At 47.9% G+C, this 27,301-nt stretch overlaps 1 protein-coding gene across 10 annotated transcripts in view; it reads left to right on the top strand.

Annotated features, from left to right (window-relative positions):
• Positions 1–27,301, top strand: part of LOC121544597 (neurexin-3a-like) — a 647,039-nt gene that overhangs the window by 553,346 nt on the left and 66,392 nt on the right. For all 10 annotated transcript variants that reach the window (XR_005996136.2, XR_005996135.2, XM_045209074.1 and 7 more), the window contains 2 exons: positions 8,783–8,872; positions 10,826–11,133. Coding sequence is in view for 8 of the 10 variants with exons in the window: in XM_045209074.1 (XP_045065009.1) it covers positions 8,783–8,872; positions 10,826–11,133 (398 nt within the window). In the remaining 2 variants the exon portion in view is untranslated. The remainder of the gene's footprint in view (positions 1–8,782; positions 8,873–10,825; positions 11,134–27,301) is intronic.

Genomic DNA, 27,301 nt, shown 5'->3' with positions numbered 1-27,301 from the left:
CTATATGGCAGACCAATCTGAACTCCTCTCTCGGCATGTCCAGCCTACTCATTATCTCAGCTAATCATGGCTAGTGGGAAGATTGCTGTCTTTTTCTGTGGCTTAACCAACTAGGCTCGTAATTTAACAATTTTATTGTGACAATGAGCCAAAGTAGGCCCATAAAATGAATGGCCAGACCTTTGTGTTGTTGATGGGCTCGCTGATTTCTCAGTCCCTCGATGCCCTCTTCATCAGGTAATAGACAGCCATAAAATATGGATGGGCTGAAACTGGATGGGATAACACTAGATGGGCTGACACTGGATGGGCTGAAACTGGATGGGCTGAAACTGGATGGGCTGAAACTGGATGGGCTGACACTGGATGGGCTGACACTGGATGGGCTTACACTGGATGGGCTGACACTGGATGGGCTGACACTGGATGGGCTGACACTGGATGGGCTGACACTGGATGGGCTGACACTGGATGGGCTGACACTGGATGGGCTGACACTGGATGGGCTGACACTGGATGGGCTGACACTGGATGGGCTGAAACTGGATGGGCTGACACTGGATGGGCTGACACTGGATGGGCTGACACTGGATGGGCTGACACTGGATGGGCTGACGCTGCTACTGTACATGGCTTAGGGTAGTAAAGACTTCGTAAGTCACACTCTGGATAAGAGTCTGCTAAATGACAATAATGTAAAGCGTTTGCTACCGTCAAGGACCTGGATTCTCTGGGTTTATTTGCAGTTGAAAAGGGTCGAGGATATGGGAAGAGGTGATAGTTGGGTAAGAAACTGGTTGGGTCTCATCAGATGTTTAAGGGAACGGGGACCCAGCAAATTGTTTCTAACATGGTAATACATTATTTAAAATTACCAACAGAAAAGTATGAATAGACTATGATTATGCTGTCCAAAAATGTGTCCCGTGAAAACTGAGTGACAAACCTAATCTGACAGAGTACGGTATCCATTTTAGGTCACCCTCAGCCTCAAGCATCAAACCTCGTCGGTAAAGTTTAGTGCTTATTGTCACTGTTTGTCCCCACACTTCCAAAGGATGCTTCGTCTTTGTTTTCCCTGGTGTTTTTAATATAGATATGTAATGCCTCTCTAACATAAACAGCCATTACAGCCATCTACAGTAGCAGACTGTAAAGTTAAACGTTTTAATGTGCCGCCTTGGGGACTATAAAGCTTATTAAATCGGGGAAATGGACCAAGGTGTTCAGCGGTAACGTCGCCAAACATCTGTGCTTTATATTTTCTTAATGCTAGGTGGTATTAATCCTTAACCCCTCCTTGGCAGCTCTATCCCAAACTCTGTGATTTTCTAGCTATTACGGCTGACCTCTCAGCCGTTTACCAGGGGAAGGAAGGGCACACATTGCTACTTCTTTCACCAGAGGCTCCAGGCTTTAGAAAGTATAGGGAATGAAGTTATGGTCCGAAGCGCCAATAGAAAAATGTGTAATGTAAAAATTGAATACAAAACTTTTGCACACCAATGTTTCGTTAGCAAGCTGCTTCTAGTAGATTGGTACTGGATGTGAGTGTACCCCCCATGAATACTAGTGGTTTACAATGTCTAGAAGGATCCTCACTTAATTACTTGCTGTTCTAAATGATGTCATAGTTAACGACATGGATGTTGGCTCAATAGAATAGGATTATGTTAAGCCTGACAAACTCCTGCATAGTGAACATACAAGTAATCTATGGCTGGCTTTTGAAAGACTCTGATCTCTCCACCATGTCAGTGGTCTCATATGGAAGGTAAGGGATTAACTGACACCTGCTGATCCATGCATAAATAGGGACACTAGAGCTCACGACCTTCATTACTGTTTGGGCCGGGAGCCATTCTCAGATGACGAGCGCTGTTCCAGGAGTATTCCGGAACACTGCCAACATTCTGATTGAGACCAAACTGAAAGTAGTGTGTCCACTCATTCTTACTCTCATAGGCCATCTGTTACAGTCCCTAGAAAAATGATCTCTCTCTCTCTCTCTCTCTCTCTCTCTCTCTCTCTCTCTCTCTCTCTCTCTCTCTCTCGCTCTCTCTCTCTCTCTCTCTCTCTCTCTCTCTCTCTCTCTCTCTCTCGCTCTCTCTCTCTCTCTCGCTCTCTCTCTCTCTCTGTCCAACTCTCTCTCTCTCTCTCTCTCTCTCTCTCTCTCTCTCTCTCTCTCTCTCTCTACTCTCTCTCTCTCTCTGAAGTAGCACAGATACAGTTGTGTGTTTGTGTAACAACGTGAAAAGGCTAAGGTTTTGCACTTCGTCAGAACAACGGTAGCTGGCGTGAGAATGAGCAACACATTGCTATGGACACCTTACCTGTAAATCCAGGTGCCATCTAATTTAAATATCTCAGAGAGAGGAGGTTAGGGTGACTCACTGATACCCAATCAGCTGACGCCAGGAAAGAGAGAAGTGTGGCATATCAAGAAGCTTCTCTGGTGGACAATAAAAGTCCACTGTAAAATGTGCAGTTTTATCACACAACACAATGCCACAAATGTCTCAAGTTTTGAAGGAGTGTGCAGGAAAGTCCTCCAGAGCAGTTGCCAGATAATTGAATGTTCATTTCTCTACCATAAAGCCGCCTCCAATGTCATTTTAGAGAATTTGGCAGTATGTCCAACTGGCCTCACAACTGCAGACCATGTGTAACCACGCCAGCCCAGGACCTCCACGTTCGGCGTCTTTACCTGCGGGATCGTCTGAGACAGGCACCCGGACAGCTGATGAACCTGTGGGTTTGCACAAGCTCATCTGCGTGCTCCTCGTCCTCACTTGGGTCTTGACCTGACTGCAGTTCAGCATCGTAACCGACTTCAGTGGGCAAATTACACCTTTGATTGCCACTGGCATGCTGGAGAAGTGTGCTCCTCACGGATGAATCCCGGTTTCAACTGTACCGGGCAGATGGCAGCGGTTTGCTGATGTCATCGTTGTGAACAGAGTGCCCCATGGAGGCAGTTGGGTTATGGTATGGGCAGGCATAAGCTACGGACAACGAACACAATTGAATTTTATCAATGGCAATTTGAATGCACAGAAATACCGTGACAAGATCCTGAGGCCCGTTGTCGTGCCATTCATCCGCCGCCAAGACCTCAGATTTTAGCATGATAATACACAACCCCATGTCGCAAGGACATGTACACAATTCCTGGAAGCTGAAAATATCCAGTTCTTCCATTGCCTGCTTACTCATCAGACATGTCACCTTTTAAGCATGTTTGGGATGCTCTGGATCGACGTGTACGATAGCGTGTTCCAGTTCCCGCCAATATCCATTGAAGAGGAGTGGGACAACATTCCACAGGCCACAATTAACAGCCTGATCAACTCTATGCGAAGGAGAGGGACAATGAGGACACCTTCAGACAGGGACAATGAGGACACCTTCAGACAGGGACAATAAGGACACCTTCATACAGGGACAATGAGGACACTTTCAGACAGGGACAATGAGGACACCTTCAGACAGGGACAATAAGGCCACCTGCAGACAGGGACAATGAGGAAACTTTCACACAGGGACAATGAGGACACCTTCAGACAGGGACAATGAAGACACCTTCAGACAGGGACAAAGAGGACACCTTCAGACAGGGACAATGAGGACACCTTCAGACAGGGACAATGAAGACACCTTCAGACAGGGACAATGAGGACACCTTCAGACAGGTACAATGAGGACACCTTCAGACAGGGACAATGAGGACACCTTCAGACAGGGAAAATGAGGAAACCTTCAGACAGGGACAAGGAGGACAGACAGGGACAATGAGGACACCTTCAGACAGGGACAATGAGGACACCTTCAGACAGGGACAATGAGGACACCTTCAGACAGGGACAATGAGGACACCTTCAAACATGGGCAAAGCTCTGGAAAACACAGAGAGAAAAACCAGAGTTGACCACAGAAAATAAAAGAAAGCCAATTACAGACAGCCATAGACAAAACTAAGTCAATTCCCATGACAACACTCACAGACTTTAGAGGTGTTTATGAATAATGTCTTATTGCAGGAAATCCATGGAAAGCATTACTCCCGGTTTGGAGTTGACATTTTAGCATCTTTTTGAGTAAGACTGTGTATTTTGCCAACAGTATACTTCAGTAGAAACATACATGGGTATACTTGTATATATTCTGTGTAGTATATTTCTATAAGACATACAGTTGAAGTCGGAAGTTTACATACACCTTAGACAAATACATTTAAACTCATTTTTTCACAATTCCTGACATTAATTCCTAGTTAAAATTCCCTGTTTTAGGTCAGTTAGGATCACCACTTTATTTTAAGAATGTGAAATGTCAGAATAATAGTAGAGAGAATGATTTATTTCAGCTTTTATTTCTTTCATCACATTCCCAGTCGGTCAGAAGTTTACATACATTCAATTAGTATTTGGTAACATTGCCTTTAAATTGTTTAACTTGGGTCAAACGTTTCGGGTAGCCTTCCACAAGCTTCCCACAATAAGTTGGGTGAATTTTGGCCCATTCCTCCTGATAGAGCTGGTGTAACTGAGTCAGGTTTGTAGGCCTCCTTGCTCGCACACGATTTTTCAGTTCTGCCCACAAATGTTCTATATGATTTTGGTCAGGGCCTTGTGATGGCCACTCCAATACCTTGACTTTGTTGTCCTTAAGCCATTTTGCCACAACTTTGGAAGTATGCTTGGGGTCATTGTCCATTTGGAAGACCCATTTGCGACCAAGCTTTAACTTCCTGACTGATGTCTTGAGATGTTGCTTCAATATATCCACATAATTTTCCCTCCTCATGATGCCATCTATTTTGTGAAGTGCACCAGTACCTCCTGCAGCAAAGCACCCCCACAGCATGATGCTGCCACCCCCGTGCTTCACGGTTGGGATGGTGTTCTTCGGCTTGCAAGCCACCCCCTTTTTCCTCCAAACATAACGATGGTCATTATGGCCAAACAGTTCTATTTTTGTTTCATCAGACCATAGGACATTTCTCCAAAAAGTGCAGTTGCAAACCGTAGTCTGGCATTTTTATGGCTGTTTTGGAGCAGTGGCTTCTTCCTTGCTGAGTGGCCTTTCAGGTTATGTCGATATAGGACTTGTTTTACTGTGGATATAGATACTTTTGTACCTGTTTCCTCCAGCATCTTCCCAAGGTCCTTTGCTGTAGTTCTGGGATTGATTTGCACTTTTCGCACCAAATTACGTTCATCTCTAGGAGACAGAATGCGTCTCCTTCCTGAGTGGTATGATAGCTGGTGGTCCCATGGAGTTTATATTTGCGTACTATTGTTTGTACAGATGAACGTGGTAACTTCAGGCGTTTGGAAATTGCTCCCAAGGATGAACCAGACTTGTGGAGGTCTACACATTTTTTTCTGAGGTCTTGGCTGATTTCTTTTGATTTTCCCATGATGTCAAGCAAAGAGGCACTGAGTTTGAAGGTAGGCCTTGAAATACATCCACAGATTCCCTTCCAATTGACTCAAATACTGTCAATTAGCCTATCAGAAGCTTCTAAAGCCATGACATAATTTTCTGGAATTTTCCAAGCTGTTTAAAGGCACAGTCAACTTAGTGTATGTAAACTTCTGACCCACTGGAATTGTGATACAGTGAATTATAAGTGAAATAATCTGTCTGTAAACAATTGTTGGAAAAATTACTTGTGTCATGCACAAAGTAGATGTCCTAAACAACTTGCCAAAACTATAGTTTGTTAACAAGAAATTTGTGGAGTGGTTGAAAAACAAGTTTTAATGACTCCAACCTAAGTGTATGTAAACTTCCGACTTCAACTGTATATTTGGTGTATTAGAAGCAGGTATTGGTACCATGATTGTCTTTGAACAAAAACAATATTTACACGAATTTTGCCCACACATTGCCATTTTCCAGTTCACTATAATGGGGGATCCTGCTTTCTGAAAACCACATCCTGCTGTACTCCGGTCATCCTTGACCGTCATGGCTTTAATGAGAAGGGGAAGTTGATCTCCCCTGGTGTACAGAGCCAATGAGAAGGGGAAGTTGATCTCCCCTGGTGTACAGAGCCAATGAGAGGGGGCAGTGGTTCTCCCCTGGTGAACAGCGCTAACGGCTGTTTATTCGTTTCTAGAGAAAATGATTTTGTTCACTTAATTATGACACTTTACCATGTCAAGGCTATAAGAGGCCATTTGTGAGAGTAGAGAGTACAGAGAAGGAACGTCTGTTTATGCGTTTTAGGGTTCAGAGACAAGTAAGGCTTTTGAAGACTATATTACGGAAGAAGACTGTCATGTAGTCAGTGTCAGAGTTGCTCCTGGCCAGGTCCTGTAGTCAGGCAAAACTCCTGTCCCAATGATTAACTCTCATAGGAAACCTTTACAATGTTCCTTCCCTCCCTTTAGGGTTTTTCAGTATTCACTCAGAACCGCTCATTCTGTTCAGGTGGTACTAAACCAGTGGAACCACTCCAAACAGTGGTTCATTGCCTCTGAGTGTTTTCTTATCCATGAGGTATAGCTAGAGAGATAGGGATCTACTGCCAGAGTCAGGCTTGTTGTGGTGAAGACAGAAAAGAGAAAGAGAAGAACTACTCTGCAGCAAATTGCCTTGAAAAAGCATCACCTCCTCCTAGCTTATCAAAAGCTACGTTCAGAAGCCACACGGCGTGTTCGAGGATGATTGCTTTAATTTGCACAGCCCCTCCCGTTTCATATGAATGAGGCTGCGCTTCGTCTGAGCCATTCTGTGATAGTCGCACCGTCCCAGGTTTATTTTTCCCCTCGAGATCTGGTGGATCTCTGTGCCCGGGAAAGTCTGTTCTGTTCTTGGGATCCGAGATGTCTTCCGTGTCCATGGGTAGGAGGACAGCTATACGGAGGTCCATGTAGAGACCTTTAGTGCTGCCTGCCACACTACAGAACGGTTCACAACATGGACGCTCCTCTGTCACTTTCAGACACACATAGAGAGAGAGAGTGAGGAGAAAGGGACAGGGAAATAGAAAGAGATGGAGAGAGATGGAGAGAGATGGAGAGAGAGACAGAGAAAGACAGGGGAGGGGCTGTGGTTGGATAAGAAATACCTTGGGCCACCTGAATCTGCACAGGATTTAAAGTGATGGGGTTGTCTCTATGTGATGGGGTTGTCTCTAGGTGTGGGATAAATACTGGTACCCTACAAGCCAAACACAATTACTGCTATCAAAAACCGAATCTCACGCCCCTATAAATCTCTACTGGGAGGCCGCGGGAAACGGAGGGATGGTTGGAAGGAGGGAATGAGGGCGAGAGAGAGATAAGCCTTCCAGTATGAGCCGGGCATCTAATCCTGCGATTAAATGAGAGCGGTGCGGATTGCCAGATAAATGACCCGGGCTGCCATTGTCTCCTGGAGATGCGGAGGGTAAATCTTCCAGAATGAGGCTCCCATTACAGCAGGCAGGGTAAAGAGCATGACAAACACACACCCACACACACATACACACCCACACACCCACCCACCCACACGACACACAACACACACACCAACATGACACACAACACACACATACACACACAGCTACCTGCTGTCTCTATCCTTGCAGAAGTTTGAAACAGTGTTGTTCTCAATTGGGGGATGGAAAAGATAGGAAGATACTGGGCAGGGGTTCTCACTGTTTGGTTCCTACCTTGGTTCCCACCCCATGGCAGCTTGTCTCCCCTTGGGGTACCTTGTCTCCCATCAACACTTGACTCTGGTGTAGAAACAGCGTACCCCAACCTATAACATCCAGAATCATATTCATTTCCCCAGTATGGTGCGTAAACGCACACACACACACACACACTAAACCTTAATTGTTAAACTACTGAGGTGAACTGGTTTCTGGGGAAGAAAAGCTAATGCTGTCCAGAGAAAATTGCTATTATCACAGCAATATTCCTCCGTCTTGTTCTTACTGTTGGATCTGAACAATGCTTAAAAAACGAACTGTTCCTTAAGTCCACCTTAATGCCTATGGACTGGATGCTAATAGGATGGAATGGTTGCATGGACTGGATGCTAATAGGATGGAATGGTTGCATGGACTGGATGCTAATAGTATGGAATGGTTGCATGGACTGGATGCTAATAGGATGGAATGGTTGCATGGACTGGATGCTAATAGGATGGAATGGTTGCATGGACTGGATGCTAATAGGATGGAATGGATGCATGGACTGGATGCTAATAGGATGGAATGGTTGCATGGACTGGATGCTAATAGGATGGAATGGTTGCATGGACTGGATGCTAATAGGATGGAATGGTTGCATGGACTGGATGCTAATAGGATGGAATGGTTGCGTGGACTGGATGCTAATAGGATGGAATGGTTGCATGGACTGGATGCTAATAGGATGGAATGGTTGCATGGTGCATTGTGCAGTGGAACTGTTCTGTGAGTTTCAAGATACTTAAATACATCTGCATCCCATGAGAAAAAAAGAATGCTGGTTTTTATGCTGCCTCTGTTCTAAATGTGTTTGTCAAAGTTTAAATTAATTGAACACACAAATATAGAGGTGCTTCTGTCCGCTATGAGCAAGGTCTCATGAAAACCAGCAGAGCAGCAAATTACTTCAGTGTTTGTTATCACTTTACTGATAACCCTTCAGGTATCTCATAAACAAGACATCAATTCTTACCTGCAATTAAACCCTTTTTTTTAAAATACCTGCATGAAAAATAAAATACTATGTTGATGCCAAATATAAACTGTTTCATAAATGTTTTAAATGTTGTTGTTTTTTACTTTAAACAGCGACGACCGATAATGAACGCCTTGAAATTGCCACTAAGAAATTCCCGTTGAAATACACCCGGCCAGTAGTGGATTGGCTACAGGAGAAAGGTAACGTTAACACAACTTTTAAATTATCTTCTATTGAAATCAACATTTAACTTTTTCTTTTTGTATTTTCCTGCTGAAATGTTGCTGATGTTTTGAATTTATTTTCCCACTTCAAAAGATGATGTTTACATGACCTAACATCTTTGGTTAAACTTGAATGCACTTTTTAAAAACGTAAATCCCATGATAATTCATAATTCATAATCACTCTACTCAGGTAAAAGGACTGCTAATGAAGAAATATTTTCACACTATCTTATGGTCATATTACATATTAATACATGATTTCATATACAGTGGAGGAAAAAAGTATTTAGTCAGCCACCAATTGTGCAAGTTCTCCCACTTAAAAAGATGAGAGAGGCCTGTAATTTTCATCATAGGTACACGTCAACTATGACAGACAAAATTGAGGGGAAAAAATCCAGAAAATCACATTGTAGGATTTTGTTATGAATTTATTTGCAAATTATGGTGGAAAATAAGTATTTGGTCACCTACAAACAAGCAAGATTTCTGGCTCTTACAGACCTGTAACTTCTTCTTTAAGAGGCTCCTCTGTCCTCCACTCGTTACCTGTATTAATGGCACCTGTTTGAACTTGTTATCAGTATAAAAGACACCTGTCCACAACCTCAAACAGTCACACTCTAAACTCCACTATGGCCAAGACCAAAGAGCTGTCAAAGGACACCAGAAACAAAATGGTAGACCTGCACCAGGCTGGGAAGACTGAATCTGCAATAGGTAAGCAGCTTGGTTTGAAGAAATCAACTGTGGGAGCAATTATTAGGAAATGGAAGACATACAAGACCACTGATAATCTCCCTCGATCTGGGGCTCCACGCAAGATCTCACCCCGTGGGGTCAAAATGATCACAAGAACGGTGAGCAAAAATCCCAGAACTGGGACAAAAGAAACAAAGCCTACCATTAGTAACGCACTACGCCGCCAGGGACTCAAATCCTGCAGTGCAAGACGTGTCCCCCTGCTTGAGCCAGTACATGTCCAGGCCCGTCTGAAGTTTGCTAGAGTGCATTTGGATGATCCAGAAGAGGATTGGGAGAATGTCATATGGTCAGATGAAACCAAAATATAACTTTTTGGTAAAAACTCAACTCGTCGTGTTTGAAGGACAAAGAATGCTGAGTTGCCTCCAAAGAACACCATACCTACTGTGAAGTATGGGGGTGGAAACATCATGCTTTGGGGCTGTTTTTCTGCAAAGGGACCAGGACGACTGATCCGTGTAAAAGAAAGAATGAATGGGGCCATGTATCGTGAGATTTTGAGTGAAAACCTCCTTCCATCAGCAAGGGCATTGAAGATGAAACGTGGCTGGGTCTTTCAGCATGACAATGATCCCAAACACACCGCCCGGGCAACGAAGGAGTGGCTTCGTAAGAAGCATTTCAAGGTCCTGGAGTGGCCTAGCCAGTCTCCAGATCTCAACCCCATAGAAAAGGAGATACTTTTTTTCCCCCACTGTACTCTGAATCCTTCGAAAATAAGATAATAATTTAAAGTATCTCCTAAATAAAGTTAAAGTATCTCCTAAAGTCCCTTTAACATCCACTATTTTTATGACCCACCTCATAGTGACCTTTTGATTGTCAAGGACTTATAAGTCCACATAGAGATGTATACTTACTGCACACACACGTACACACACACACACACACACACACACACACACACAAACACACCCACTCTCACACACACACACACACACACACACACACACACACACACACACACACACACACACACACACTGCAAAGTCACAAATGTTCTATTTATTTTCTGATCAACATTTCTTTGATTCAACCAACATCTCCTCCCATCTCAAAAGCAGTTTGGACACTGAATAAAAAAAACAAGAACCTTATTTTGCTGCTCTGTCCGTTGTTATTCCTTGACGTGAATGACCTTTGTCTGGTTCCCTCCTCTAGGCCGGCAGCTAACCATATTCAACACCCAGGCCATGGTGACCATCGGTGGCAGTGACCGCAGTCGGCCCTTCCAGGGACAGCTGTCCGGCCTCTACTACAATGGCCTGAAGGTCCTCAACATGGCTGCCGAGGGCAACCCAAACATCAAAATCAACGGCAGCGTCCGACTGGTTGGTGACACGCCCTCTGTGGCTGGGTCGGCCCGCACCACCGCCCAGCCCCCGGAGATGTCCACCACCTTTATCGAGACCACCACCACCATGTCCACCACCACCACCCGCAAGCACCGCTCCTCTCCCACCATACAGGTAGGGTTCAGGGATGGGGAGGAGAGGGGAGGAGAGCGGAGGGGATGGGGAGGAGGGGGGAACGGGGATGGGGAGGAGAAGGGAGGGCAGCAGAGGGAACGGGGTGGAGAGGAGAGAAGACGGGGAGGAGAGGGGTTGGGAGGGCAGGAGAGGAGACGGAGAGGAGAGGGGTGGGGAGGGGAGGAGAGGGGACAGAGAGGAGAGGGGACGGGGACGGAGAGGAGAGGAGACGGGGACGGGGAGGGGAGGGAACGGGGGCGGGGACGGGGAGGGAACGGGACGGGAGGGGAGGGGAGGGCAGCGGAGGGAACGGGGAGAAGAGGAGAGGGCAGCGGTGGGAACGGGGAGGAGAGGGGAGGGGAGGGCAGCGGTGGGAACGGAGAGGAGAGGAGAGGGGAGGGGAGGGGAGGGCAGCGGAGGGAACGGGGAGAAGAAGAGAGGGGAGGGGAGGGCAGCGGTGGGGGTGCTGGTTATTCCTTTTAACAAATCAGGACACCCATTAATGTGGATACTACCACTGGGATAGAAAATACATAATTTCACACATTAAGAAAAGGATATACAGATTATGTCATGCTAACCTGAGGATACATGCATACTGCCACATCAACAGCGTAACGATTGCCAGCCACATACCGTATGCTATATGTTCCCCATACATGTCCCCTGAACAGCTGTGTGTGGGGGACCGCGACAGCCCCATCCACTCCCCTCTCCCTGGGACAGAGGCACCCTCAGAGGCCCTGTGGTCTAGATGGAGGAATTAGCCCTTCATCATCTCTGCCTGCCGTCTTTACACCACAAATAACCACCTAGCACAGATACCAGCTTTCTTTTCTTTAACTAAATGAGGCCAGGAAAAGATAAATCTATAGAAAATCTACCTGTCTGTCAGACCTGGGTTCACATATTTTTTTGAATCATTTTAAATAATTTATTGGTGCTTGATTGAGCTTATGTGGTTTAATGGACCAATTGAATAGTCACAAAACACCAAACCCCACCCATCTGGCACTCCAGGCAGGCTAGAGCAAAGTCTTTTTTTCTTGTAGTATTATTTGAACCCAGGTCTGTTGTCTATGTCTATTCATCCAGTTTCTGGGAAACAGAGATATTGTTTCCCAGAAAGGTGTGTTCAGGTCCGCTAAGGGGGTTTTCATGTTATGCAAACAAATGTTGTGTAGAAAGCTCTGCATTTTTTCAATCAGAGCCAGCCACTGTATCAGTTGACTGTTGGGATGGTTGTTTGGGGTGTGGTTATTTACATTTACATTTACGTCATTTAGCAGATGCTCTTATCGAGAGCGACTTACAAATTGGTGCATTCACCTTATAGCCAGTGGGATAACCACTTTACAATATGTATAAATATATATATTTAAAAAAAAATTGGGGGGGTTGGGGTAAGAGGGGGTAGAATGATTACTTTATCCTATCCCAGGTATTCCTTAAAGAGGTGGGGTTTCAAGTGTCTCCGGAAGGTGGTGAGTGACTCCGCTGTCCTGGCGTCGTGAGGGAGCTTGTTCCACCATTGGGGTGCCAGAGCAGCGAACAGTTTTGACTGGGCTGAGCGGGAACTGTGCTTCCGCAGAGGTAGGGGGACCAGCAGGCCAGAGGTGGATGAACGCAATGCCCTCGTTTGTGTGTAGGGACTGATCAGAGCCTGAAGGTACGGAGGTGCCGTTCCCCTCACAGCTCCGTAGGCAAGCACCATGGTCTTGTAGCAGGTGCGAGCTTCAACTGGAAGCCAGTGGAGTGTGCGGAGGAGCGGGGTGACGTGAGAGAACTTGGGAAGGTTGAACACCAGACGGGCTGCGGCATTCTGGATGAGTTGTAGGGGTTTAATGGCACAGGCAGGGAGCCCGGCCAACAGCGAGTTGCAGTAATCCAGACGGGAGATGACAAGTGCCTGGATTAGGACCTGTGCCACTTCCTGTGTAAGGCAGGGTCGTACTCTCCGAATGTTGTAGAGCATGAACCTACAGGATCGGGTCACCGCGTTGATGTTAGCGGAGAACGACAGGGTGTTGTCCAGGGTCACGCCAAGGCTCTTCGCACTCTGGGAGGAGGACACAACGGAGTTGTCAACCGTGATGGCGAGGTCATGGAACGGGCAGTCCTTCCCCGGGAGGAAGAGCAGCTTCGTCTTGCCGAGGTTCAGCTTGAGGTGGTGATCCGTCATCCACACTGATATGTCTGCCAGACATGCAGAGATGCGATTCGCCACCTGGTTATCAGAAGGGGGAAAGGAGAAGATTAGTTGTGTGTCGTCTGTGTAGCAATGATAGGAGAGGCCATGTGAGGATATGACAGAGCCAAGTGACTTGGTGTATAGCGAGAATAGGAGAGGGCCTAGAACTGAGCCCTGGGGGACACCAGTGGTGAGAGCATGTGGTGAGGAGACAGATTCTCGCCATGCCACTTGGTAGGAGCGACCGGTCAGGTAGGACGCAATCCAGGAGTGAGCCGCGCCGGAGATGCCCAGCTCGGAGAGGGTGGAGAGGAGGATCTGATGGTTCACAGTATCAAAGGCAGCAGACAGGTCTAGAAGGACAAGAGCAGAGGAGAGAGAGTTAGCTTTAGCAGTGCGGAGAGCCTCCGTGACACAGAAAAGAGCAGTCTCAGTTGAATGACCAGTCTTGAAACCTGACTGGTTTGGATCAAGAAGGTCATTCTGAGAGAGATAGCAAGAGAGTTGGCTAAAGACGGCACGCTCAAGAGTTTTGGAGAGAAAAGAAAAAAGGGATACTGGTCTGTAGTTGTTGACATCAGAGGGATCGAGTGTTGGTTTTTTGAGAAGGGGAGCAACTCTCGCTCTCTTGAAGACGGAAGGGACATGGCCAGCGGTCAAGGATGAGTTGATGAGCGAGGTGAGGTAAGGGAGAAGGTCACCGGAGATGGTCTGGAGAAGAGAGGAGGGGATAGGGTCAAGCGGGCAGGTTGTTGTGCGGCCGGCCGTCACAAGTCGCAAGATTTCATCTGTAGAGAGAGGGGAGAAAGAAGTCAAAGCATAGGGTAGGGCAGTGTGAGCAGGACCAGCAGTTTCATTTGACTTAACAAACGAGGATCGGATGTCGTCAACCTTCTTTTCAAAATGGTTGACGAAGTCATCCACAGAGAGGGAGGAGGTGGGGGGGGGGGGGATTCAGCAGGAAGGAGAAGGTGGCAAAGAGCTTCCTAGGGTTAGAGGCAGATGCTTGGAATTTAGAGTGGTAGAAAGTGGCTTTAGCAGCAGAAACAGATGAAGAAAATGTAGAGAGGAGGGAGTTAAAAGATGCCAGGTCCGCAGGGAGTCTAGTTTTCCTCCATTTCCGCTCGGCTGCCCGGAGCCCTGTTCTGTGAGCTCGCAATGAGTCATCAAGCCACGGAAGAGGAGGGGAGGACCGAGCCGGCCGGGAGGATAGGGGACATAGAGAGTCAAAGGATGCAGAAAGGGAGGAGAGGAGGGTTGAGGAGGCAGAATCAGGAGATTGGAGGGAGAAGGATTGAGCAGAGGGAAGAGATGATAGGATGGAAGAGGAGAGAGTAGCGGGAGAGAGAGAGCGAAGGTTGCGACGGCGCATTACCATCTGAGTAGGGGCAGAGTGAGTAGTGTTGGAGGAGAGCGAGAGAGAAAAGGATACAAACTAGTGGTCGGAGACATGGAGGGGAGTTGCAGTGAGATTAGTAGAAGAACAGCATCTAGTAAAGATGAGGTCAAGCGTATTGCCTGCCTTGTGAGTAGGGGGGGATGGTGAGAGGGTGAGGTCAAAAGAGGAGAGGAGTGGAAAGAAGGAGGCAGAGAGAAATGAGTCAAAGGTAGACGTAGGGAGGTTGAAGTCACCCAGAACTGTGAGGGGTGAGCCATCCTCAGGAAAGGAACTTATCAAGGCGTCAAGCTCATTGATGAACTCTCCAAGGGAACCTGGAGGGCGATAAATGACAAGGATGTTAAGCTTGAATGGGCTAGTGACTGTCACGATTCAGACAGACGACCAGAGGACCACAATTGCGTCACACCAGAAAGTTTATTAAACTTAAGGGAAAAGGGAAGTAGGGAGTGAATGAAGGCTCCAGGGGTAACAGGGATCCCGTCCAATGCGCTGGGTCTGTGCCCCCCAGTGGCAGCGATGCGTCCTATGAAGCCGGTGGTGGGTGGTCCAGAAGTCCTGGGGGAGACACAGACACAACAGGGCGGAATGAAACCAGGCAGCAGTACAGTTCAAGGGAATCCAAAATACGTAGTAGCAAGGCAGAAGGCTGGTCAGAGTTACCGGGATTGAAGAGTAGTCAGAAGTCGTAATGGCAGAAGCAGGTCTGGATCTCCTAAGGCAGAAGAGTATCCAATAAACAGGCAGGTCCGGGGTCACAAAACCAGGGTGAGCCAGAAGCGCGAGCAAACAGGTTCCGGGTGTGAGCTTTGCAGACGATCTGACACCGGAGAGCTGAAAGACAGGGCCTTAAATACTGGGAGAGGTTAGTGGGTAATGCAGCGCAGCTGGCAGAGTAATTAGAGCCGAGCAGAGCAGGGACAGGTGGAGCTAGTTAGGCTGAGTAGAGAGAGGGAGGTGAGCAGAGTGGAAGATAGTGGAAACCAATTAAGGTGGTAACCCGGTGGAGTGAGAGGGCTCATGACAGAACCCCCCAAGGGGACGGCCCCAGAAGTCCCAAGAGCAACACCACGCCGGGCGGGAGGAGGGGAGCCGGAGGAGGGCTAGAACTCCTCCGAACGGTCCGAGTGAACGTCCTCATCCTCGGAGGAAGCCGGAGGGCCGTGGGTCGGGAGATGGGACAGGTCCCGAGACAGGATCAGGCACAGGACAGGAAGCCGAGCGGGCCGGACGGTTAGGGACCCCCTCTGGGGCGGCCTCTACGGATTGCAGGTTGATCAGGATGCCGTTGGTGGAAAGCGGTGATGAGAGTCCTATCCACAATCCGACTAGCTGGCACCCAGGTCCTTTCCTCAGGTCAATAGCCCTCCCAGTCAATGAGGTACTGGAGACCCCTACCCCTCCGTCTGGACCGAAGCAGGCGGCGGACGGTGTAAACCAGACCACCATCGACGAGCCGTGGAGGAGGAGGACCAGGCGCAGCAGGGACCAGCGGACTCTCATGGATGGGCTTAATCTTAGACACATGGAAAGTGGGGTGCACCCTCAGGGAATTAGGCAGTTGGAGCCGGACAGCAGTTGGGCTAATCACTCTTATGATAGGGAATGGGCCAATGAACCGAGGTGCCAGCTTCTGCGACTCCACCCTGAGTGGCAGGTTCTTCGATGACAACCACACCCTTTGACCAACATGGTAGGTGGGAGCAGGAATTCTCCGACGGTTGGCCCCGGTAGTGTAGCTGGCAACGGACCTGAGGAGTGTGGCTCGGGCTTGTGACCAGGTGCGGCGACATCGACGGGCAAAAGCAAGTGCAGATGGGCAAGTAACCTCCTCCTCCTGGCTGGCAAATAGAGGAGGCTGGTATCCATAAACACATTGGAAAGGGGACATACCGATGGCAGAGCAGGTCAGAGAATTGTGTGCGTACTCCACCCATGTCAATTGCTGCGACCAGGAGTGGGGGTTGCGTGAAGTCATGCATCGCAGTGCCTTCTCGAGCTCCTGATTAGCCCGCTCTGACTGCCCATTGGATTGGGGATGGAATCCGGAAGTCAGACTGACTGTGGCTCCCAGCAGGTGACAGAACTCCTTCCAAAAAGCGGAGGAGAATTGTGGACCACGGTCAGAAACAACATCCCTTGGCAGTCCGTGGATCCGGAAGACGTGTTCCAGGACCACCTGGGCGGTCTCCTTGGCGGTTGGGAGCTTGGGGAGGGGAATGAAGTGTGCCATCTTGCTGAAACGGTCAACGATGGTGAGAATGACGGTCATGCCACTTGAAGGGGGCAGCCCGTGACAAAGTCAAGGGCGATGTGAGACCAGGGACGTCTGGGCACAGGCAGGGGCTGCAGCAATCCGGCTGGGGGCTGGCAGGACGACTTGTGTTGGTTGCAGATGGGGCAGGCTTGGACGAATTCCCGTACATCCTTCCTCAGAGAGGGCCACCAGAACCTCTGGGCGAGCAGGTTGTAAGTGCGGGTGGAGCCAGGGTGACAAGCTAGGCGGGAGTCATGTCCCCACTGAATGACCTGGGACCTCAGGTCTTCGGGGACAAAAAGGCGGTCAGCTGGGCAAGTGCTGGGACCTGGCTGGTTACGGAGAGCCTCCAGCACCTGTTCCTCAACAGCCCAGGTCAGAGCTGCAACGATGCAGGGACTTGGCAGAATCGACACAGGGTCCTTGGAGGGGGTGTCATCCTTCTGGAATTGACGGGAGAGGGCGTCTGGCTTGGTGTTGCGTGATCCAGGCCGGTATGACAGAGTGAAATTAAACCTGGTGAAGAACAGGGCCCAGCGGGACTGCCTGGAGTTCAACCGTTTGGCCGTGCGGATGTACTCCAAGTTCTTATGATCGGTCCAAACGAAAATGGAATGGTGGACCCCTCCAGCCAGTGACGCCACTCCTCCAAGGCAAGCTTCACAGCCAGCAGCTCACGGTTCCCTATGTCGTAATTGCACTCAGAGGGGGACAACCGACGTGAGAAAAAGGCACAGGGATGGAGCTTCCTATCCTCCGCAGCCCACTGAGAAATCACAGCACCAACTCCCACATCCGAGGCGTCCACCTCCACAATGAATTGCCGGTCCACATCAGGCATCTGGAGGATGGGAGCGGAGGTGAACCTCACCTTGAGGGTACTGAAGGCTTTGTCGGCTGCTGGGGTCCAGGTGAAGGGTTGCTTGGTGCTGGTTAGAGCAGTGAGAGGGGCAGCAACGGTACTGTAGTTCCGGATAAACTTCCTATAGAAGTTAGCAAACCCCAGAAACTGTTGCAGCTTCTTTCTGTTCTCCGGAACTGGCCACGAAGTGACTGCTGATACTTTGGCAGGATCCATTTGGATACTTCCTTCTGCCACTATGTACCCCAGGAAGGCCACTGTCTTGACGTGAAACTCACATTTCTCTGCCTTGGCGTAGAGGGAATTCTCCAGAAGACGATGAAGGACTTGCTGGACATGGCGGGTGTGTTCAGACAGGTTTCTGGAGTAAATTAAGATGTCATCCAGGTAAACGAAGACAAACTTGTTTAACATGTCCCGCAGTACATCATTCACTAGAGCCTGGAACACAGCAGGAGCATTGGTGAGGCCAAAAGGCATAACCAGATACTCGTAGTGGCCTGTTGGTGTATTGAATGCGGTTTTCCATTCATCTCCCTCCCGGATCCGCACTAGGTGGTAAGCGTTTCTGAGATCCAACTTGGTAAAAACAGTGGCTCCCTGGAGCAACTCAAAAGCAGAGGTGAGCAGAGGCAGAGGGTAACGGTTTTTCACTGTGATGTCGTTGGAGTCCCCTGTAGTCGATGCAGGGGCGAAGAGATCCGTCCTTCTTCCCCACAAAGAAGAAGCCAGCACCAGCAGGAGATGAAGATGAACGGATTAATCCTGCGGACAGAGAGCCATTGATGTAGTCCTCCATGGACTTTCTTTCAGGAGCAGACAACGAATAAAGACGACCCCTTGGAGGAGCTGTTCCAGGGAGGAGGTCGATGGCACAGTCGTACGGTCGGTGAGGGGGCAGAGATGTGGCTCTTGCTTTGTTAAACACCTCTCTGAGACCATGGTAGCATTCTGGGACATTGGAGAGGTCCGGAGCGGAGTTAGTAGGTACTGGCCGAGGGGTAGTGCGGCAGCAAGCAGGCAGGTTCGGTGGCAGTCCTCTCCCCACTCCCTGATCACCCCGGTCACCCAGTCGAGCTGAGGGTTGTGCCGGCGGAGCCATGGGTAACCCAGGATGAGGGGTTGGCCTGGAGAGGGGAGCAGGTGAAACTGGATAGTTTCTTGATGGTTTCCGGACAGACCCATCGAGACCGGGGGCCGTGACATGAGTGACCGATCCGAGTAAGTGTCCGTCCAGTGCCCGGGCAGGAATAGGAGGTGTCAAACGGAGGTTCTCCAGTCCCAGTTGGCGTGCCAGCTTGACGTCCATTATGTTGGCTTCGCGCCAGAATCCACCAGAGCAGCCAGGGTGTGAGTTGAGTCAGAGAGGCGGAGGTGAACTTGCAGCAGGGGTTTGCGGTCGGAGGACTGGATGGTCATTGAACTCGACCGGACTCCCCCTACGCCCGGTGAGCTTCGGCCCTTTAAAGGGCAGGTTACCACACGATGTCCATCACCTCCACAATAGAGGCAGAGGTTTGAGGTGAGCGGCGCTGGCGCTCTGCAGGAGTGAGGGAGGCTCGCCCAATCTCCATAGGCTCAGACTGATCAAGCTGACCTGGGTGAGTGGCAGTAGATGACAGGAGCCCAGTCGGATCTCTCCGAATGCCGGTAGTAGGTGGACCTTGGCGCCCCCTCTCACGACGACGGGTCTGTATCCTTCTGTCGATCCTGACAGTCAGTGCGATGGCTTCATCAAGAGTGGAAGGCAGTTCATGGGAGACCAACTCGTCCTTGATATAGTCAGCCAAACTATGGAAGAACGCTGTCCACCAACGGTGGTGTGTTCCAAGAACTTCGTCTAGCCAGGGTTCGGAAGTCGATGGAATGGTCTGCGACTGTACGTCTGCCTTGTCGAATACTGAACAGTTCACGAGACGCCTCTGCGGTGGGTGAATCCAGGTCAAACACCTTCAGCATCTCCTCAGCAAACAGGTCGAAGGTTGCACATGCGGGGTTTGACGTTCGAACTCTGCTGTTCCCCAGAGTCGAGCTCGGCCCGTCAGGTGAGTGATGGCATACCCAACTTTAGCCCCCTCCGTGGCGAAGGTCCTTGGCTGCAAGGAGAACTGAAGTCGGCAGCTAGTCAGGAATGGCCGGACCTGGGTTGAATCGCCGTTGAACCGCTCGGGGTTTCCAATCTTGGGTTCCGAGCAGCGGCTGCAATGACCGGGGCAGGTAACTCGGGGGCTGGGCTGGTGGGCAGACTGGCTGGGGTAAGGTTGGTGAGGAGTTGAATGAGCATGGCGAGTTGTTGTTGCTGCTGCTGGAACTGCTGCTCATGCTCATCGGTTTCCATGTCGGGAAAGTGTGCGCTGAGTCCATAATGGTCAGATCGTACTGTCACGATTCAGACAGACGACCAGAGGACCACAATTGCGTCACACCAGAAAGTTTATTAAACTTAAGGGAAAAGGGAAGTAGGGAGTGAATGAAGGCTCCAGGGGTAACAGGGATCCCGTCCAATGCGCTGGGTCTGTGCCCCCCCCAGTGGCAGCGATGCGTCCTATGAAGCCGGTGGTGGGTGGTCCAGAAGTCCTGGGGGGAGACACAGACACAACAGGGCGGAATGAAACCAGGCAGCAGTACAGTTCAAGGGAATCCAAAATACGTAGTAGCAAGGCAGAAGGCTGGTCAGAGTTACCGGGATTGAAGAGTAGTCAGGAGTCGTAATGGCAGAAGCAGGTCTGGATCTCCTAAGGCAGAAGAGTATCCAATAAACAGGCAGGTCCGGGGTCACAAAACCAGGGTGAGCCAGAAGCGCGAGCAAACAGGTTCCGGGTGTGAGCTTTGCAGACGATCTGACACCGGAGAGCTGAAAGACAGGGCCTTAAATACTGGGAGAGGTTAGTGGGTAATGCAGCGCAGCTGGCAGAGTAATTAGAGCCGAGCAGAGCAGGGACAGGTGGAGCTAGTTAGGCTGAGTAGAGAGAGGGAGGTGAGCAGAGTGGAAGATAGTGGAAACCAATTAAGGTGGTAACCCGGTGGAGTGAGAGGGCTCATGACAGTGACTGTGACAGCATGGAATTCAAATGAGGAGATAGACAGATGGGTCTGGGGAAAAAGAGAGAATGTCCACTTGGGAGAGATGAGGATTCCTGTGCCACCATCCCGCTGACCAGATGCTCTCTGGGTATGCGAGAACACATGGTCAGACGAGGAGAGAGCAGTAGGAGTAGCAGTGTTTTCAGTGGTAATCCATGTTTCCGTCAGCACCAAGAAGTCGAGGGACTGGAGGGTAGCATAGGCTGAGATGAACTCTGCCTTGTTGGCAGCAGAACGGCAGTTCCAGAGGCTGCCTGAGACCTAGAACTCCACGTGGGTGGTGCATGCAGGGACCACCAGGTTAGAAAGGCAGCAGCAACGCGGTGTGAGGCGTTTGTATAGCCTGTGCGGGGAGGAGAGAACAGGGATAGACAGAGGCATAGTTGACAGGATACAGAAAATGGCTACAATAATGCAAAGGAGATCGGAATGAAATGAACTAAACATCTGGGAAAGGAGAGAGCGGGGCCTCCCTCACTCACGTTTCACTGAAACACCCAAATATAACTCTCCCAACTTCCACCTCAGAAACTATAATTGTTGTAAACTACAGCGGTTCAATGTTTTCTAGGAATAGACTAACTTAGTTTATTCAGCTAGCTAACTTGGTACAGTATTCTTCCGTGAAAATTGTCCAGGGCACCTAGTCATATGACACCACAGCCAACTAGCATGCCGTACTCCAACAACACGGTTTAGCACCAATACTCGGCCACAACAAACCACCAGTGTGTCAACACGCCAAGCAGATCATTCGTGTCCGTGTCTAACGTTGTGGGTTAGTCCCGACAGCTTGAGCGAGTCCGTCGTCAACTTATTCAGCCAGTTAGTTAGCTAGAATAGTTAGCATACTAGCTAGCCATTGCTTTCAGACAACGAAGAAACCCCTCCTCCCACGGCACAGAGAGAGCCAAGCTAACGTTAACTAGTCACCCATGTCCCGAATTCCCTTGAACGACTCTGGCTACCAGTATGTAAAAAAAAAACACAAATGTAGGTTATAACTTACCCCTAGCAGCTAATGTTAGCTAGCCAAGTGCAAAGCTAGCCACTGAATTGACTCAGCCAGTTCGCGTCTGTTCGCTAGGTCGTTCCAGCTATTGTTTAGTAGCCATCCAGGTAGCAACAAGCTAGCTAAATTTCAAGCACAGTAGCCACTTACTACCTAACGTTGACACTTCAGACAATGAGGTTAAAAAAACAGCTGAATGGTAGGCATTATTGTATGTAATTATTGTAGGCAGCTAGCTGGCGTAATTACAGGTACTCTCAGGCGTGAAACAACTATCCACAGTTACTAATAGTTACCAGTAGCTACCCGCTAGCTAGTCCAGGTAGTGGGTTAGCTAGCTTCGTGCTTCACCGGGCTCAGCCAAATACAATACTAACCTACAATAACTACATACAACAACCCACGATAACTACCTACAATACCTAACTACAATCTAAATACATAGTTTAAGCTTTACTCGACAAAGCCCAAACTATGTATATAAGCCATATAAGCCATATAAGCCAAGCTTACCTCCCGCCAGAGAGAGACACAACCTCACCCGACGACGACATAGCTATGGTGGCTTTGTCTCTCAGGTAAATAAGTTGTGCAGCTTCTTTGAATGGGTGTTTTTGTATACCATACTTTCACTGACATATTATCTACTGCACAGCTATCAAGTACTATATTAATATTACATATTTAAATATTAAATGTAATTATATTATCTCTCAATGTTATTATATATCTCAATGTCTGTAACGTCAGGATTGGATTTGTGTCTGTGTATAGTTGTCCCCTCCACACAAAAACAACCCTTCCCACTCTAAAAACGTCTTCATTCCAACTCTCTCTCCGGCCGTCTAAAACGAAAGGCTTTACAAACACATTTCAGCTTGGAACCAATAAAAGTCTGTGGCTGAGTAAAAACCATAGAATCACATTACGTTAACCATTTCATAGGTTCCCTGGAGAACATATGGACGTGGCTAGCAGTCATCATATTAAAGACAAGTGGTCCTCTGTAGCTCAGCTGGTAGAGCGCGGCGCTTGTTACGCCAAGGTGGTGGGTTCGATCCCCGGGACCACCCATACACAAAAAAAATTATGCACGCATGACCGTAAGTCGCTTTGGATAAAAGCGTCTGCTAAATGGCATATTATTATATTATAACTCTACAGAGCATCTGACATACAGTATATAGGGGCTAATGTTAAAGGACACTAGCTCTGCTAGTTAGCGCCACCAGCCTTTCTCTGCTCAGAGCACAGCTACTATGGAGTAGTACACTGTACCTGGAGAGGTGGAAAGACTACCCCATGCTGTTTTATCCATGTCAAGTTTAGACTACAGTCATGTAGTCATGTGAATGTATTCACGACAAGGGACAATATGCTGTCTTTAGTTAAATGTACTGTATAACACTTGTCTTAACTTTGCAGTCACACATCTACATCACTGGGAGTTCAATAATTATATGTTTTTATCATTAGACAAGATAGGATTTCTCACTTCTAATTTTCTTTTTTGTATTAGTAACTTTTTTCATAAGGGGGATTTGAGGTTTCCTAACCTGATGACCCTGTTAGGGTTAAAACAGCTGATGACCCTGTTAGGGTTAAAACAGCTGATGACCCTGTTAGGGTTAAAACAGCTGATGACCCTGTTAGGGTTAAAACAGCTGATGACCCTGTTAGGGTTAAAACAGCTGATGACCCTGTTAGGGTTAAAACAGCTGATGACTCTGTTAGGGTTAAAACAGCTGATGACTCTGTTAGGGTTAAAACAGCTGATGACTCTGTTAGGGTTAAAACAGCTGATGACCCTGTTAGGGTTAAAACAGCTGATGACCCTGTTAGGGTTAAAACAGCTGATGACCCTGTTAGGGTTAAAACAGCTGATGACCCTGTTAGGGTTAAAACAGCTGATGACCCTGTTAGGGTTAAAACAGCTGATGACCCTGTTAGGGTTAAAACAGCTGATGACCCTGTTAGGGTTAAAACAGCTGATGACCCTGTTAGGGTTAAAACAGCTGATGACCCTGTTAGGGTTAAAACAGCTGATGACTCTGTTAGGGTTAAAACAGCTGATGACCCTGTTAGGGTTAAAACAGCTGATGACCCTGTTAGGGTTAAAACAGCTGATGACCCTGTTAGGGTTAAAACAGCTGATGACTCTGTTAGGGTTAAAACAGCTAATGACCCTGTTAGGGTTAAAACAGCTGATGACCCTGTTAGGGTTAAAACAGCTGATGACTCTGTTAGGGTTAAAACAGCTGATGACTCTGTTAGGGTTAAAACAGCTGATGACCCTGTTAGGGTTAAAACAGCTGATGACCCTGTTAGGGTTAAAACAGCTGATGACTCTGTTAGGGTTAAAACAGCTGATGACCCTGTTAGGGTTAAAACAGCTGATGACCCTGTTAGGGTTAAAACAGCTGATGACTCTGTTAGGGTTAAAACAGCTGATGACCCTGTTAGGGTTAAAACAGCTGATGACCATATTAAGGTTAAAACAGCTGATGTTCTCCCGAGTGGCGCAGCGGTCTAAGGCACTGCATCACAGTGCTTGAGGCGTCACTACAGACCTGGGTTCGATCCCAGGCTGTGTCGCAACCGGCCGCGACAGGGAGACTCATGAGGCGGCGCACAATTGGCCCAGCGTCATCCTGGTTAGGGGATGGTTTGGCCGAACGGAATGTCCTTGTCCCATTGCGCTCTAGTGACTCATTGTGATGGGACGGGGGCATGCACGCTGACTTCGGTCGCCAGTACGGTGTTTCCTCTGACACATTGGTGCGGCTGGCTTCCAGGTTAAGCGAGCAGTGTGTCAAGAAGCAGTGCGGCTTGGCAGGGTCCTGTTTCGGAAGGACGCATGGCTCTAGACCTTCGCCTCTCCTGAGTCCGTACGGGAGTTGCGGCGATGGGACAAGACTGTAACTACCAACGGGATATCACTAAATTGATGTTACCGTAATAACTCAGCCAGGCGTCACAGACCCTGTTTTCTCTGTATGGACTACAGGGAAATGATATGCAAATCACAAGAGGCCATCAGAAGAAAAGAAAACAGACAAACGAAAGATGAGAATGAGAGAGAGCGAGAGAGAGAACGAGAGAGAGAGGACAAAATACAAACCCTCCAACCCAAAAAGGCCTGTGGTGTTGATGGTATCCTCAATGAAATGATAAAATATACAGACCACAAATTCAAATTGGCTATACTTAAACTCTTTAATATCATCCTTAGCTCTGGCATCTTCCCCAATATTTGGAACCAAGGACTGATCACCCCAATCCACAAAAGTGGAGACAAATTTGGCCCCAATAACTACCATGGGATATGTGTCAACAACAACCTTGGGGAAATCCTCTGCATTATCATTAACAGCAGACTAGTTCATTTCCTCAGTGAAAACAATGTACTGAGCAAATGTCAAATTGGCTTTTTACCAAATTACCGTACGACAGACCAAGAATTCACCATGCACACCCTAATTGACAAATAAACAAACCAAAACAAAGGCAAAGTCTTCTCATGCTTTGTTGATTTCAAAAAAGCTTTTGAATCAATTTGGCATGATGGTCTGTTATACAAATTGATGGAAAGTGGGGTTGGGGGAAAACCATACAACATTATAAAATCCATGTACACAAACAACAAGTGTGCGGTTAAAATTGGCAAAAGACACACACATTTCTTTCCACAGGGCCGTGGGGTGAGACCGGGATGCAATTTAAGCCCCACCCTCTTCAACATATATATCAACGAAATGGCGAGGGCACAAGAACTGTCTGCAGCACCCAGCCTCACCCTACTAGAATCTGAAGTCAAATGTCTACTGTTTGCTGATGATCTGGTGCTTCTTTCACCAACCAAGGAGGGCCAACAGCAGCACCTAGATCTTCTACACAGATTCTGTCAGACCTGGGCCCTGACAGTAAATCTCAGTAAGACAAAAATAATGGCGTTCCAAAAAAGGTCCAGTTGCCAAGACAACAAATACAAATTCCATCTAGACACTGTTGCCCTAGAGCACACAAAAAACAATACATACCTCGGCCTCAACATCAGCGCCACAGGTAACTTCCAGAAAGCTGTGAACGATCTGAGAGACAAGGCAAGAAGGGCCTTCTATGCCATCAAAAGGAGAAAATAAATGTGACAAACCAATTAGGATCTGGCTAAAAATACTTGAATCAGTTACAGAACCCATGCCCTTTATGTTTGTGAGGTCTGGGGTCCGCTCACCAACCAAAAATTCACAAAATGGGACAAACACCAAATTGAGACTCTGCATGCAGAATTCTGCAAAAATAACCTCTGTGTACAACGAAAACACCAAATAATGCATGCAGAGCAGAATTAGGCCGATACCCGCTAATTATCAAAATCCAGAAAAGAGACGTTAAATTCTATAACCACTTAAAAGGAAGCAATTCCTAAACCTTCGATAACAAAGCCATCAACTACACTACCGGTAAAAAGTTTTAGAACACCTACTCATTCAAGGGTTTTACTTTATTTTTACTATTTTCTACATTGTAGAATAATAGTGAAGACATCAAAACTATGAAATGACACATATGGAATCATCTAGTAACCAAAGTGTTGAAGTGTTAAACAAATCAAAATATATTTTATATTTGAGGTTCTTCAAATAGCCACCCTTTGCACACTCTTGGCATTCTCTCAACCAGCTTCATCTGGAATGCTTTTCCAACAGTCTTGAAGGAGTTCACACATATGCTGAGCACTTGTTGGCTGCTTTTCCTTCACTCTGCAGTCCGACTTATCCCATTCCATCTCAATTTGGTTGAGGTCGGGGGATTGTGGAGGCCAGGTCATCTGATGCAGCACACCATCACTCTCCGTCTTGGTCAAATAGCCCTTACAAAGCCTAGTCGTGTGTTGGGTCATTGTCCTGTTGAAAAACAAATGATAGTCCCACTAAGCCCAAACCAGATGGGATGGCGTATCGCTGCAGAATGCTGTGGTAGCCATGCTGGTTAAGTGTGCCTTGAATTCTAAATAAATCATAGACAATGGCACCAGCAAAGCACCCCAACACCATAACACCTCCTCCTCCATGCTTTACTGTGGTAAATACACATGCGGAGATCATCCGTTCACCCACACCGCGTCTCATAAAGACACGGCAGTTGGAACCAAAAATCTCCACCGGGACAAATTTCCACCAGTCTAATGTCCATTGCTCGTGTTTCTTGGCCCAAGCAAGTCTCTTCTTATTATTGGTGTCCTTCAGTAGTGGTTCTTTGCAGCAATTCGACCATGAAGACCTGATTCACACAGTCTCCTCTGAACAGTTGATGTTGAGATGTGTCTGTTACTTGAACTCTGTGAAACATTTATTTGGGTT

Source organism: Coregonus clupeaformis, chromosome 29 (assembly GCF_020615455.1).
Source record: "Coregonus clupeaformis isolate EN_2021a chromosome 29, ASM2061545v1, whole genome shotgun sequence".
In the NCBI taxonomy this organism is placed as follows: domain Eukaryota; kingdom Metazoa; phylum Chordata; class Actinopteri; order Salmoniformes; family Salmonidae; genus Coregonus; species Coregonus clupeaformis.
Note: the sequence above shows the minus strand (reverse complement) of the source record. Positions and strands in the feature narration are given on the sequence as shown.